Source organism: Microplitis mediator, chromosome 2, assembly GCF_029852145.1.
Source record: "Microplitis mediator isolate UGA2020A chromosome 2, iyMicMedi2.1, whole genome shotgun sequence".
NCBI lineage: Eukaryota > Metazoa > Arthropoda > Insecta > Hymenoptera > Braconidae > Microplitis > Microplitis mediator.
This window is the reverse complement of record NC_079970.1, coordinates 26289451-26305803: the sequence shown is the minus strand read 5'-3', so window position 1 is coordinate 26305803 and position 16353 is coordinate 26289451. Positions and strand designations below refer to the sequence as shown.

Sequence of the window (16353 nt, the reverse complement as noted above, 5' to 3'; positions counted from 1 at the left end):
TAAATTATTAATCAATATTACTATTTTCTAAACTTTTATTATCGTATTAGTTTTGCCAACTTGCAGAAAAGTTTATTTATCACCACTTCTTATATCTCTATATAAACTATGTTATCAATAACCAATTATTTCTTAAAGTTTTGCTATATATAATGTGGTAATTCGTATTACAGTGTATGGGACACATTTAATTTTATTACTTAGGGTCAATAGTTTATAACACTAAGGAAATAATAAAATGGATAAATATTCTCCTAAATTTAATATACCTTTTTTACACTACTCTTTTCAATCTTTTATATTTTTTCACATCAATTATCATGTTTGCTGTGATCTAAATAAAAACCAAAAAGATAAATAAATATATCTGAGTTAATATTTACAACAATAATAATATTACATGATAGTCCTATCTGTTTAAAAGGTACCATTAAAATACCCGAGTATCAATTATTACGAAATCAATAAAATGTAAACGTAGAAAAGTTAATTCCCTCGATAATTCAAATCTGGTGAAAATTCATTTTGCAAACGTCGCTCAATCTCGATAATGTGCTTACTCGAGCACCCTCCCGTCAAATATCTTTAGCTTATTTGTTTTTTATTTATTCACTTTTTTGCTTGATACTTTTTATATTTAAATCAGCGTTATTTGATTTTTTTTATACTTAATTCAATTAACATTTTATGGATTAAAATTACTTAATAATTATTAACTATATTTTATATACTTATTTACTTTTTTTTTAGGAAAATGAACAATAAATATTAATCATTATAAGTAAACTTGAACATATTTATAGGACTTATTAAATCATTAATATTCTGGAGTCGATGCCAGAAACTTTTAATCGAATGTTTGTTCATTTAAACTTTTAATCTCAATCATAATAGTGATCTAAAATAATTTTATAAATAATACTGCCTGACTTTACTAAATTTTTACTACTGCATACGTCAGTTTATTAACTTACCGATGTAATAAATAATAACCGACTGTAAAGTTGTTAATATGTGCATTTAACTCATTTGAATATATTGATTGTAAAAGTTTGAACTGGCAAGTTGTTACAGTCTTTAAAGTTTAAAGGGACTGTTGTTGCTGTCTCGCTGTCTCACTGTGTTGAGAGTCATTTTATTTATGAATTATTCACCAAAGTAGTTTCCTCGTTTTGTGTACATTTTAAACTCAATTAACAACAAAAGCTTTGAACCCTGTTATTTCTTCAAATGCACATTGTTATTATTACTAATTGCTAAGAAACGATTAAATATTCAAAGGGTCGTCATTATTATTACGATTATCATTTTTTTTCTGCAGCCAATTTTTAGATTTTTCATAAAACTTTTTGATATAATTTTATTGTGTAAAGATAAAAGTGAGCTAAGTCAAATTTTTATATAATAATTTTTTTTTTCTTATTATAAATTATGACAAAATAATGAAAGATATAATATATGCCCACAAATGAACCACACACAGTGTGTTGCAAAATCCAAGACCAAACTGCACCATCTGATTTCACACATATATGGACTATACACATATAATCGGTGGACTAGAGGTTAACCCAAGTTCTGCAAATAGAGACACCAGTACTGTAGTACTAAGTATATATAATTTTATAAGTTATAAATTATAATGTAGTATTAGTAGTAGTAATATACACAATAAGAAGAAAGAGAAAGAAAATACAAAATAAAAGGAGGAAAATATTCTGTCGCCCTGCTGGCGTACTTTATACATTTTTTATCGTATGCAAGTTTGCGTGTCCGACCGTTTATTACGCCTCGGTGAATTAAGTCCGGAAAATCCAACATACGCGCTGACCTCAGGAGAACGAAAATGATAAAAGAAAAAAAAATAATAAAAACAATAAGCAGATAACGAGCTTCAATAAAGAATTAAATGAATTAATTATGGGCTATAAGATCGTTAAATTGGATGCCCCAAACGCAGATAATTTTTGAGTAAAAATTACCCATAAAGTTTGGTATTGTTAGTAAAATTTGCACTTGATTTACATGCTATCGAGTAGTATATTTTACAATGTGCATGGAAAAAATTTATGTATTTACTCATGTCCTCAGTCTCAAACTTTTTGAGTAATTTTTACTAAAAATTTATCTGCGTATACACTTTAACGCAAGGAGAATGTATTTAATTACATTCCGTTGTTGATGCTATAGAACATAAATATGAACTAGTGTTTTCTTAGTCCGTAACATTTTTTCTGTGGGACATAACACAAAATTAGGGTTTTTTGTTTCTTATGGCGTCTTATAGTAAAAGAAATCCAAAAAAGTCGTGAAAAAAATTATTTTCTTGAATTATAATGCCGCGACTGGCCAGGGAGGATGGAAGAAGGATTAGGGAGGATGCAGTCTATGACTTTCTATCAAGAGTAGCCCGTAACAATTTCCCTGTTAGGAATAACTCAACACAATATTAAGGGCTTTTTCTACCCTTATGGTTTATTCCAGTACGCGAAATTCTATTGCGTAATAAATTATTATCACTCACTCTCTAAACATGAATTAATGAACATAAGTGAATATTCACAAATTCCAAGTGCAAACCGAACCACTAATTTTAAAAAGTGGTTCGATTGGCACTCAGAATCAGTTAATATTCACTTATTTCACTTATTCATGTTTAGAGAGCAGAGGTAGTGTCAACTGATAAAGATAGCTCAAATAATATACATTATCGACCCAGCTCATATTTTATTATTTAATATTTTGATTATCTGCATTTACTTACACGTATTATTTTTCTTTTATTTTTTCCTGCTCTATTCTTATATTGTCTTTCTCGTTTTCATTTCAGAGACATAACTTTTTCTCATTTAATCTAGCCTACATTAAGTCTCGTTATACATGAGTGAAATATTCATGATGGCAAATGAAGCAAGGTGTGAAAAACAATGTCCGAAAACTTACTATTTACATATACAAAATGAATTTTAACGGATGCATTTGTATTCATTTTGTTGAAAAATTAGCATTGCAAATAAAATAAATATCTTAAGATATAAATATTTGCATTTTATATATATAGATTTTTTTTTCTTTATAAATTTTTTATCTTCTCACTAATATAATGAAAATTCAAATTTTATCAAGTATATCACATACACATCGGTGAGAAATTAAAACCTTTTAAAATTAAATTTAATAGAGCGGAACCAAAAACAATTTAATTTATCCGATTGTTACAAAGTTGACACAACAACAATTTAGTCTATAATAAAAATTCGTAATCCATCTTGTAAAATATTAAATCCCGTGAAACAAAGATTATTCAGCGATTTAATAAAATAATTCATCCGTGAATTTCTCTGATTTAGCTTATTATATGAATGTCCATTCGACCATAAACCGTATCTTATTAGATTTTTTCGCATCAATCATAATCATTTATAATTGGAAATAAAAAAGTGAAAAAAAAAAAACCTTGTTTTTAACAAAACTATAAAATCACTTATAAACTTAAAAATGACTTTGAGTATTAACTACTCTCAAACACTACTTATATATTTATACTACCTGTCAGTGCAATAATAGTTAATGATCTGACTGACACTATTATAAAGTTATAGGTACAGAGTATCCACACTAAAAAATTTTACCATAACTAGATAGTAATTCCTATTATTTAATTTTCTCAGTGCAGTTGTGTGGGTGATGATCTGAATGATTCACTGGAAGATTTACGTAAAACACCCTTTTAATCAGTTGCATTACTAACGAAGGCTTTGCTGAAGTAACTCGAGTGTACACTAGAACGCATTTTGAATACGGAAACCGTATTCAAAAAAATTATCCAGAGAGAATTGTTGGTTGTAATAATGTAACAAAGCTTGCTAGAGAATATAAAAAGCTGATAGAGAATCATCATGAAGAGGAGGAACCCACATAATTTAATAAATTATTTAATTAAATTATCATCGATTTAACTAACGTCTATCTGGAATCGTTAATTAAAATGACCAAGAGAGAAAACTTTGGCCTGATTACAGTCTCAAAGTACGGTTAAAATAATGAAAAAATGAAAATAAAGTAAAAGGGTAGTGTTCCCTTTTTGAAAGGATTGGGACACGAGTTTGCGCATCAATGTCACTTGTCAACTACCGCTTTTAAAAGCGAACCCTCTATAGCTTGGGAGTAAAAGAAAAAATAAATTATTTTTACAAAAACCACTGCGACCCGTGGGAAATGCATTTTTTTCAGACGGAGAAGTGAAGAAGACGTTACCGACATCTCGCTCCATTGCTCATCATATTTTCGTATCTACAATGATCTAGGTCACATAAACATCTACCCAGAGTATTGACATGATTTTTTTTTTTTTTATAGAGAACAGGCGTCTAAATATAAAGTTGTTTATGTCATCAAGATTATCATCATCGTTCACAAGTATATTGTCCAGTTACTAGATCATCGATTTGAAATGCAGTGACGTGATGTGAAGCATCATGTCTGGTCAAGAGCCATCATCAAAAGTTTTCCTCAAACCTACTACTCACTGACATAACTCAATACCCATGTCCTTTACATCAAGATAGAAAGAGAGCAAGAGAGAGCAAGAGAGAGAGAGAGAAAGCCCTTAGCCCTCAACAAATACTCAAACTGACTGGGATCGAGTAGCATATACACATATATAACAAAAATCAATTCACTATATACAAGTTGTGTAGTATGGGAGTACTTATGATTGTAGAGAGTGCGAGAGGTAGGTTTAACCAACAGCATTCGTACAACTTTAGATCAAGAGAGATTGAGTGGCTGACTACGGAAATTGAATAACTTTAACAACTTGGAACTATGTGAAAATCACAATTTAATGAAAATAGAATTCATCTTATTGAGGAGAGCCAGTGAAGACCTGAGGACAGCGAGCACTCTGCTGGCTTTAAATTTAATGCCTGTATAAATATTATAATAGTTTTTATTTAAATGTATATAATATTATCATTATTACCAGTATGAAAATTTAAAAGTAAAATTTGTGTTTAATTTAAAATGTCATTTAAGTATGCATAATAAATTTCCAGATCACTCATCTGTAATTTATATTTAAATCAATAAAGGCCCGACTACGAATATAAGAACAACGACATCTTTTACTATACTACTACTACTTCTTTACGGGATAAAATATTGCTCATAGCTTTTTAGGACTTGATAGTAATACTCTTTCACCAAGCACAAAGCAAACCCCTCAAGGCTCCTGCTCTTAAAACAAGAAATAGAATTTCTTGTATTTAATGTAAGAGACATTATTGAAACGAACGAGATACATACAGATATAAGTATACTCATAAGACTTTTGGTTACTGATGTATTTTTTGTTTAAAATTTTTTAACATTCAATTCTTTTCAATTAACTTTTATGCACTAGTATTATTATATACAATGAAATTTTATCTCAGTTTAATTTTAAATAATCATTAATAAAAAAAAAAAAAAATAAAAAGCTAAATATTTCTCTATTTTTTGATGAAATATATTTCAAGTATTCACAGAATATTCTGTGATAATAATAATGATAACAATAAATAGTAGAGAAATATAAAATATACTAGTGTGTATTTTATTTTTATTTTCTGTCAAGTATTTTATATTCATACATATATCTATCTGTATGGGAGGTGATTTAAATTGTTGATTTGTATTGAAAGAAAAATTTAGTTCAAGAATCGATCAAACGCAAGTACGCATGCTCCGTAAACGTTTAACTTACAACTAGAACTAAGATTAAAGAGAGTAAAGAGAGTAAAGAGAGTGAATGAGTAGAGAGAGGAGTATAAAGGAGTCGAAAAGAGTAGAAAGAAGAGAAAGAAGAGAAAGAAGGAGGAAGAGAGAGTGAGAAAGCTTTCGTGTCTGGAGACGTGAAGCAAGAGTTAGCGCATAGAACCTCCGGTCTAAGGCTGGTTTGGCCACCCGTTGCAACATCGTCGACCCACTTAACGTTATCCAACTTCGCTGATCCGACAAGAACATATGCGCGCCGGATTTGGCACGAAACTCAGCAAGGAATTATTCAATGGATCGCACTTTGTGCCACTCGACCCTCATCACGAGGCTCGTTGCCATGTGTCTTTCTAACTTGCTGCTGTACTTGTTACTCTAATTAAAAATACTTTGTATAGCTTCTAACTTACCCTTACTGCCTAAAACTTTATTATCCTTTTTATTATTATTTATAAATTTATAAAATTCAATAAAATGTAATCGATAAACTTACTACTTTAAAAGAATAGTCTCAAACTGATGGACTAAATTATTTTTATCTTCCCGTTTTGAGGTTCTAGGAAACTATTCTGACTAACTTCAAGATGATGTCCGAGTGTATGTATTGATTGTACTGATTTTGATCGTCAAAGTGGCATTCGACGCGCCTTATTAATATCTACAAACTATGAAAAATTGAGCTTAATCGGTAGGGCTCGTTCGGAGATATTCCAAAAATTAAATTTTTTCAAAAATGTTTTTTTTGGATAACTTGTAATGTGCTCAATGGATTGATTCCAAAATTTACTGGGCTTTAAAACTTTATCAGCCGAGTCAAATGCCACCTCAACCATCAAAATCGGTTCATTCGTTCAAGAGAAACCGGTGTCGAAAGAATTAAAAAAAAATCCACCTCAAACGTCTCATTCGGTCAATTTGTTTGAAAGATATCGTTGGAAAAAAAATGGTAAAAAATGTTTTTTTTTGTCTAAAACAACGGCTTACAAAAGTAGTTTCGAGCTCGAAGAGCTCGGAAATGTATTTACAACCATTTTTTCGAGCTCAAGGAGCTCAAAAACAGCGGGAAGTTGTGGGGCTGGCCCGCAGGGTCAATCGATAAACCGATTTTTTTTTAAATCCAATGGACAGCAACCAGATACACATATATGTATATACATTATATAGTATATACGTACGTGTCTTATCATGCTCCTTAAATTTTTTTCTCAAGTGTATGCACATAAAAAATTGCTGTCCATGAAAAAATAAAAAGTGACGCTGCAAATATCAAGTTCCTTTGACAAAAACATGTATACATCATTTTATGTACATATTATTAATAAAATAAATATATTTTCATAAATGATGATGATTAATAAAATTAAAATAACTCCGAGTATCACGATGAGTCTTAAAAATATATAAAAGGTATATTAAATAGGTGAAGAGGTGTCTTATATTCTCTTTCGTAATTTACACACAGCGTGAGAAAATTAATAATGTACCACTACTCTACTCAAGTTAAACTATTTCGCAAAACTCCCCGCTCATTAATAATAATATTGAAATATTCTTTAAAATTGTTTCATCCGCATTCTCATGCTTACATATATAGTATATATCATATTATTAATCTAAGATCCAGCTCTTCGTAATATATATATCAAGAATGCAACAGTCTTATTATTATTATTGTTATTATCATATTAACTAACTAACTAAGAAGAATGATTTGGCAAAACTCTCTTACACTTTCAATAAACTACTTAATTTAGAATAAAAACCATTATACATATTAAAGAATAACAAATACTTTCATTTATATATTATAATAATTATTTTCACTAAAAAATGAATAAAGTAAAATGATGAGTAGTGATACGGGCCTCGGACTCCACAGTGCATCAGTAGAAAAAGAAGCAGAAGCAGAAGCAGCAGCAGCAACAGCGAATACTCGAAGAATAGTTATGAAACGTCGCTTTAAATGAAACACGCTATCCTAGCGTAACTAGAGAAATCAGTTAACAGATGCCTCGCGTGTAAAGTCTTCCAAGTGGTCGGTAACGGGGAGTATGCGAATAGTTGAGTCAGCTGAGCTTCTCCTCATCCATTCTATTTCCTAAATTTATATATATATATATTATATTTATAAACGAAATAATTATTATTTATAATAGTATAACAATATGCAAATGTGCATACCGATAATAATAAAATAACGACAATAGTGTGATTAGGAAAATTAATTAGTCCTTGACCAACTACTCTCTAGAATATAGTAGGTAAGGAGGTAAAGCTAACCAGATGGTACAAGTAGTACAAGTAACCTGTACCTGAAAATAGTTTGAGAGTGGTTACAACCTAAACCATGTACATACGCACGCCCGGAACTTGAGCAATTTATTAAGTGCCAGGACTTGGACTTGGAAAACTTTTAATGGACTGACACATCCAAGATGCAATCGTGTTTGTTATTTGGCTTGGTAACTTTATAACCCCGCTTGTCACGTCTAACGTCTATAGATTTCAGTGTGCACACGATTTATATATATATATAGTATTTATCGTGCTTCAACTTGGATGTAGAACACTTGTCAATTTAGTGACTGTTAAAGTCTGCTCAGTGTAACCACTGTAATTAACAATGATTTATTAATTACACTTTGGATACAATCTATTGTCTACTCATGATGGATGATTCTCATGTTATATCTAATGCTTGAGAAAATACCTGAGAATTTTTTTTTTATTTTCAATGGGAGTAACAAGATGACATTTTTTTTTCTACAACATGACTCATTATTTAATCGAATTTATAAAAAATTCTGTCAAATTTTTCAGTATACATTTGGTGATAAAATAAATAAAATGCATAGAGTAATTTCAATTTATTTAGTATAAAATAATAAAATGAAAATAAATGAAAAGTACAACAGAAAAAAATAAATCCAAACAATACTTTTCCATAAAATAGTTGACAGAGTTATTTGACCCTCGAGGAGCATTTAAAGGTCAACTCTGTAGTTGTCTTGCTCTTTTTTTGCAGTAGGAGTGTCTTGTTCGGTGTGTGTAGGTGTGGAATAGTAGGGGTAAAGTCCTCTAGCAGGAGAGTAAGGGAAAACGTTTAGGGGCAAAAGTTGGTGGTAAGGAACGTATAGGAAGGAAACGATAGAGGGTAACTATAATCGTAGACTGGGATCCTAGAGAAGCATATCCGCCGAGTAAAGAACAGAGAAGTGAGTGTGCCAAGGGAAAAACGAGAGTATAAGTTAACTTGAGAGTATGAGTAAAAGTAAGAGATGAAAAGAATAAGAAAGAAAAAAAATAAAATAAAATAAAAGTTTTATTCCATTGCGATAGCACTTACGACTTACGTATAAAACGAGCAAACGAGATTGCATCTAGACCAGTAGTAGCAGCAGCAGCAGCAGCAATAGCAAACCACCACTACTATATACTCTTCTACTTATATACAGAGATATAATGTGTGCACTGGACGTATATTATTATTATTATTATTATTATTATTATTATTGTTATAGAGCAAGACTAGAGCAAGACTAGAGCAAGACTACAGAACTCATGTGGTTTAATGCGACTTCCGACTTATTGTTGACAGTTTATTCTCAGACTTAAAGTCATTCTTAATAATGATAATAATAATATTAATTATTATTATTATTTAACTTATCCCTTAATAATAAATGCTCAATCATCCAATTTACAAACATTTGAGTTAACTTGTTCAATACGCTTGAATATGACTATATATTATATTAAAGCATTATCGATTATTATTAAATGTAAAAGGCAATATATCTGATGCTGTCCTATTTACTACTTTACTACTATCTTTAAGATAATATACATGCTACTTAAAGCTCATATCAGTTTGAACAACTATATTATAACTAGGTATTTAACTTGATGTATTACAACTTTTCATATAGACTATCATTATACAATTAGATTCAAAGTTAAACTTGTTGATAAATTATCTAACACCACTATAATAAAAAATAAATAAAAATATATCAAAAGGCTAATCAATTATCGTAATTGAAGGATTAAAAGTCGATTGAGATCCTTGATGAGTGTAAACTTTAGGTATTAGGTATAGTAAAAATATCAGTGTGGTAGATAGAGATGGTCAGACGGTCGGATGGACGGACTGACGGACAGGCAGTAAAATTATTCACTTTCTCTGATTGCGAGTGAACCGATTAACTTTGAATCACCCGCTCCACGTGATATTATCTCGTTTAAATTTGACGCTTCTCAGTTCTCAGTTGTTATTTGTATTTCTTTCTCTTTATTATCTCTTCAGCTGTTTATTGCTCAACCACAATATAATTTCGTAATGAATAAACAAGGAAAATAGCTATTCGCCAAGGGCCCTTTTCATCAAAAACCGAGAAGCGAATAAACATTATAGAACTCACCCAGCGCATAATTAAATAACGTAATACTCACGAAATGTATTAACCGAAGCATAACCCACCCACCTTTCCAACTATTTACCTCCTGCTCCTGTTTCCTGCTTTAACTGTTTCATTTCTACATCTGTATGTTATTCTTTGCTTATAAAATGGAAATTTTAATTGTCAAGTACAAATACACAATTAACCTATTCTACACTCTACACTATATACTTACTTCAAAATTTAAGATAAGATATATTTCTTAACAATAAACTAATAAATATTACTATTTAAACTATAACTTATACTAATATTTTTAATTCCCAAGAGCAATAACACGATACAAACAAAAGATATACATATATATATTAGACTGTTTCATATTAAGCGACTATTTTTTTTTTTTTGAAGAACTTTGAAAAATCGAAAGGGTATGTTAAAATATGTTGACAGTTAAGATATGAGCTCTTAATATTGATATTTAGAGGTGGCTGTTTATAATTTTCGGTTTTTCATTTAGTAACATGGTAAAAAATACATAACTTCCGAAAAAATCAAGATACAGAAAATTTCTTCCCAAACATTTTGTAGCAAATTTACCGACCTACAAAAAAGGTCTTTTATGATTTTTGCATAAATTCAACCATTCACAAGATAACCGACGTCAAAGTTTGATACAATTCGAAGAACTTGTTTTTGCTCGTTCTGAATTTTATACCATGTCGACTAATGAGAATTCAGCAATTCTTAATATAGTTTTTTGTAGGAAATTGAATGCTCTACAAAAAAAGTCTCTTATCATTTTTTGATAAATCCATCTGTTCAAAAGTTATTGGAGCATGAAATCAAGTTAGAGTAAATTTTTAGATCTTTTTACTTTTCCGGCGAAACTATCGGACTTATTATAAAATGTCATAGGATATTTTTTGTAGACGACTTTATTATCTAGGAATTATCATTGATAAAGTTTTTTGGAATTCTGCATTGTTTTCTAGTTATTTCCATTTTATTGCCAAGCACCGAAAAAAAAATAATTCTTATCGATTTTAAGAGCTTGGCAATAAAATGGAAATAACTAGAAAACAATGCAGAATTCCAAAAAACTTTATCAATGATAATTCCTAGATAATAAAGTCGTCTACAAAAAATATCCTATGACATTTTATAATAAGTCCGATAGTTTCGCCGGAAAAGTAAAAAGATCTAAAAATTTACTCTAACTTGATTTCATGCTCCAATAACTTTTGAACAGATGGATTTATCAAAAAATGATAAGAGACTTTTTTTGTAGAGCATTCAATTTCCTACAAAAAACTATATTAAGAATTGCTGAATTCTCATTAGTCGACATGGTATAAAATTCAGAACGAGCAAAAACAAGTTCTTCGAATTGTATCAAACTTTGACGTCGGTTATCTTGTGAATGGTTGAATTTATGCAAAAATCATAAAAGACCTTTTTTGTAGGTCGGTAAATTTGCTACAAAATATTTGGGAAGAAATTTTCTGTATCTTGATTTTTTCGGAAGTTATGTATTTTTTACCATGTTACTAAATGAAAAACCGAAAATTATAAACAGCCACCTCTAAATATCAATATTAAGAGCTCATATCTTAACTGTCAACATATTTTAACATACCCTTTCGATTTTTCAAAGTTCTTCAAAAAAAAAAAAATAGTCGCTTAATTTGAAACAGTCTAATATATATATAAATAAATATAGGTCATTGTAAGTCACAGGAATTTATATACATCAGATAATTATTAAAGTTTTGTTTCATGAGTGATCATCTCTGAGTATAAAGGACATGCTTTTACGCACACGGAATAAAATAAATATATACATATAGATATAGAATAAAATGGGTAATAGCTGCGGGTGGTAGTATCAGTACGGGACCGTTTTAATTAACTTTCAATTACCCAATTAGTTTGAATTAAACAAAAAATAAAAAAAAACACGTAATAATAATTATAACAATAAAATAAGGAGATAAAGAATCCATGCAGAGAATAAAAGAAAGAATAAGAATAAGAATAAGAAGAAGCGCACTATATTGCACGAGGTTCTCCCACGCTGTGAGGTAACTAGCTTTCTCCATGTGAGTGAAACACTAATGTAACATAACTTTGTTGCTCGAATCGTCTCTCCCGAAATCATAACCTCAGTAACAACAATAGACTAAAAAATAAAAGCCTAACATTTTCACACTGATCTCTTTAATTCCTTTTCCCACCTCTTTAAGCTCCTCCCACTTTTGTGTCATCTTAATTCTTTGGTAAAAATCCCCCTCTGCAGCTCAACTATTTTGTTTCTTTTTTTTTTTCTTCATCGTTAAGTTGTGTGTGAAACCAGTACACACACATATATATCTCTATATATATATTTAAATGTCTGAATGCTTGATTCCTCTATGGCATACCCATGTAGTTCGCAGATCTTACACATCATACTAGCCTCACCTCACCTCACCTCATCCAATGATTCACCACGTGTGTGTATGCAGTACAACTCGCGTGTAATCCAGACAGGAAGCGAGTTACAGTGCAAGTTAAGCCGCTTGTTGTATAAAAGCCCCGTTGAGATCTCACAAATCTCCACAATTCAACTTTGATCCGGTGCTGATATGTGCGTCAAAAATATGAACACTGTGGTGCGACAGGTAACTACCGAGTCGCTTTATTTAAATATATTTATTTTATTTATTTCCTCACTTAATACTCGGGATTATTGTCATTTTCATTTTCATTATTATTATCATTTTTTGTTTTTTAATACAATTTTTATTAGTTTTTTTTAGTGTTTTTTTTTTTTTTAAATGTGTCGAGCGGGCTCAGTGAATTCGTGATTTTATTTAACCTAATATTATTGTTGTAATTTTTTGTTTATCTTTTTTATTTTAATATTTTTAATATCAAATCATTTTGTTTAATTAAAATTATTTTAATAATTATTTATGTGAAGTAACATTAATTAATATGATCAAAGGATTTCGTGGGTTTATTATAATGTGATATTATTCAGATTTATGTGAAATTATTTTCATATATGTATTCAAGAGCTATAATATAATGCGAGAGAAATAACTTGGGTGATTATTACGCGGTGGTGAAAAGTATACAAAATATTATTGTCATTATTGATATTATTATTTGGTTGATTCGTTTATTTATTTTCCTCAATTATTTGCGCCAAATTTTAAATATTTAAAAAATTTCATGTCCAGAGAGTGAACGTATCAATTGTAATGAATGAATATTTGTTATTATGTCTCTGGTTATCAGTATAAAAATAAATATTTAAAAAAATTGATATTACAAGCAGTCGCTTAAAAAGTATAGAAATTTACGTGAAAATATTTCATCTGAATTCCAACATGTTTGAAATAATTTTAACGTGGATACAGACCGTGAAAGAATTCCAGAATAAAAATTTCATTACTTTTAATATAAAGTTTATAAAATTTTTAAAATGAAAATGAAAAAAAAATATAATACAAAGATAATATAGATAATGTGTAAATGAAATTAGTTAAGAATTAAGGTATGAGAGTGAGAGAATGAAAGAGAACGAAAGAGAGAGAGAGAGAGATAAAGGATTGGCTATTGGCAGTAGTAATTTAAATCAATAGAGCAGAAACCGCTGTTGAGTATACATCGAAGCATTAATTTAAGTTGTTTCACCAGTCAGTACCATCAGTATAACAGTAACTAGTAACTCTATTTCTACTCAATGTCTACTCTGTCTCTGTGTGATAGATAACGCTGACGTTGATGGTGAGTAGTCTAGGGATAGTTTACTGCGAACCACCGTTGAGTAACCAATATGGCGTTCCTGCAAATTTGCCGGTAAGCAACAATCACGAATCTCAGGGAGGCATAACAAATAGCTACGGTGCTCCATTGGGACCATCTCCTGATGGTCATACTCATCACGACGAGCATCAGGACTACATTGACAGTCAGGTATTGCTACTACTACAATTACTACAATTATTTGTTTCAAAGTTATATCCTACTACAATTCTATACTTACTCTCTCTCTCTCTCTATATATATATATGTATATATATATGCTAACCAGTAAACCTCAAGCCCCGTGACTATAACAATAATTGCTTCATACTACACAACTACCCCGTACTAATTAATCAAATAAACGGTTAATGAATTATTTATTAGGAGAACATATTATAAATGTGAATGAACAGACTCAAATATCGATGATTAATTAGCAAAAAATAATCTACAAATAGACAGCTGACAGCTTTTAATTTAAATTAGCTTAAACTGTTTGAGTATAAAAATAAATGATTATTTTTTTTTTTAAGCCAAAATCATACGAATTTGGATACGCAGTTAAAGATTCAGCAACGGGAAATGATTTTGGAAGACAAGAAACAAGCGATGGTGAAACGGTACGTGGAGAGTATCGGGTACAACTTCCGGACGGAAGAATTCAGATAGTCACGTATACTGCTGATTGGCGAACTGGATTTCATGCGGACGTCAGATATGAGGGTGAAGCTACTTATCCAGATCAATATAATACTGGATATAACAACAACAATAATAATAACAACAACAATGGATACAACAACAACAACTTAAACAATAATAACAACAATCTTGGTTATAACAATAATAACTTTAACAATTATAATAATGCACCTGGATACAATTACGATAATCCAAATCCAAATCCTACCAATACTTACCAAAGAGGTAATTACTTGATTGATACATTCCTGTGTAAAACTTAATTAATATTATAAATAATTTATAATAACACAAATTTTATTTATTATCAATACAGGTTACAACTACAATCCCGGCAATCAAGGACCATATAATAATAATAATAACAACAACAACTATCAATTTGGATCACAAGGGCACAACCAATACAATAATGGTTACTCTGGAAGTAATTCTTTTGGATCTCAAGTACCACCACGACCAACCTATGGTACACCACAGTTTCACTGAATATCAACAAAGTTGATATACTTTTAAATGGATTTAAATGTTGTGAAAGAGAACAACAGCCATGACGTTTATTGATTCACCCGTTGCGGTAATGAGAAATTTATTTCGAGGGTTGGGGAGCAAAAAACTAAGTGACAAACCAACACACTATACACATCATTTTTTTTTACTTTTTTTTCCGTTTAACTGTATATAAATAAAATAGACTTATTTTTTTGCTTATGCAATATCCTGGATGAATTACCAGAATGTATTCTTTTGGCTGATATGATTATAGTCTTATTTTTATTATTATTATATTTTATTTTTTCCTCAAACACTTTGTACATATAATATTTTTAATAAAATAATAGTAATAATATATATGTATGTCATTGTATTTATTGATTCATTTAAATTTAGTAGTAATAATTTACAAGAGAAATAAATAACAATTAAAGTTTGTTTTTAGATATAGTATATTTAATACATATATTATTAAAAATATAGGTTTGATAAAAGCTTCGGATAAAAAAGAAAGAAAAATAAAGTTAAGTAAAGTAATAGTAATTTATAGGAAGGAAAATAGGTAGCATAGCGAAAGACAGCAGCGGGTTTTGTATCTTGATTACGTTGTAAAAAATAAAAGTATAGTGTATGATAGGATGAGTGAAGATAATAAAAAGAGGGAGAGAGAAAAAAATAATAAAAATAAAAAAAGAAAGAGAAGGTGGAGAAGGTGGAGAATGATGGCAATATATTGTTACAAGCAAGTTTAGTTTCGTCATGGTATCTCATAAATGCGTATATCTTAAAGTTTCCCCGTACCCTCCACGGCTCTTGTAATTTATTACAACCGCCGTAGAGTAGCAAGCAACAGTAGTAGCTGCACTGTTGCAGGACAACAAGTCCTGGTAATGCAAGAGTGACCATCACGTCTGATTTTGAGGTCATATCAACGTACCAAGGGTCTCGTATACTAAACTACACATATCGTTTCGTCTGAAAGCCTCGACAGTCTGATGTGATGACCCCTGGTTATTTTATCTCATTCTAACCAAAAGCACCCACCAGCTGAGTAAAAAAGTATAATCTGGTCTTTTCCTTCTCGTGTAGAAATAAAAATTTTTTCTCTGTTTTTCGGAATAGCCACGACAGAAATGAAATGACAATTTTATATTCATGAGACGACGACAAAACGACATTTCCTAACACCCTACTATCCACC

At 30.1% G+C, this 16353-nt stretch overlaps 1 protein-coding gene across 1 annotated transcript; it reads left to right on the top strand.

Annotated features, from left to right (window-relative positions):
- Positions 1-12666: 12666 nt before the first annotated feature.
- On the top strand, positions 12667-15479 carry LOC130662949 (probable WRKY transcription factor protein 1). Its single transcript, XM_057461938.1, has 4 exons — positions 12667-12820; positions 13917-14123; positions 14489-14882; positions 14974-15479. The coding sequence occupies exons 1-4, from the start codon at positions 12785-12787 to the stop codon at positions 15144-15146; spliced, it is 810 nt and encodes a 269-aa protein (XP_057317921.1). The 5' UTR covers positions 12667-12784; the 3' UTR covers positions 15147-15479.
- Positions 15480-16353: the final 874 nt, after the last annotated feature.

What these genes read in the sequence shown, in the direction of transcription:
- LOC130662949 (XM_057461938.1), top strand. Translation starts at nt 12,785, where the DNA reads ATGTGCGTCAAAAATATGAACACTGTGGTGCGACAG. An exon ending in TGAACACTGTGGTGCGACAG is followed by an intron (nt 12,821 to 13,916) that starts GTAACTACCGAG and finishes TCTGTGTGATAG; the next exon opens with ATAACGCTGACGTTGATGGT. An exon ending in TACCAATACTTACCAAAGAG is followed by an intron (nt 14,883 to 14,973) that starts GTAATTACTTGA and finishes TTATCAATACAG; the next exon opens with GTTACAACTACAATCCCGGC.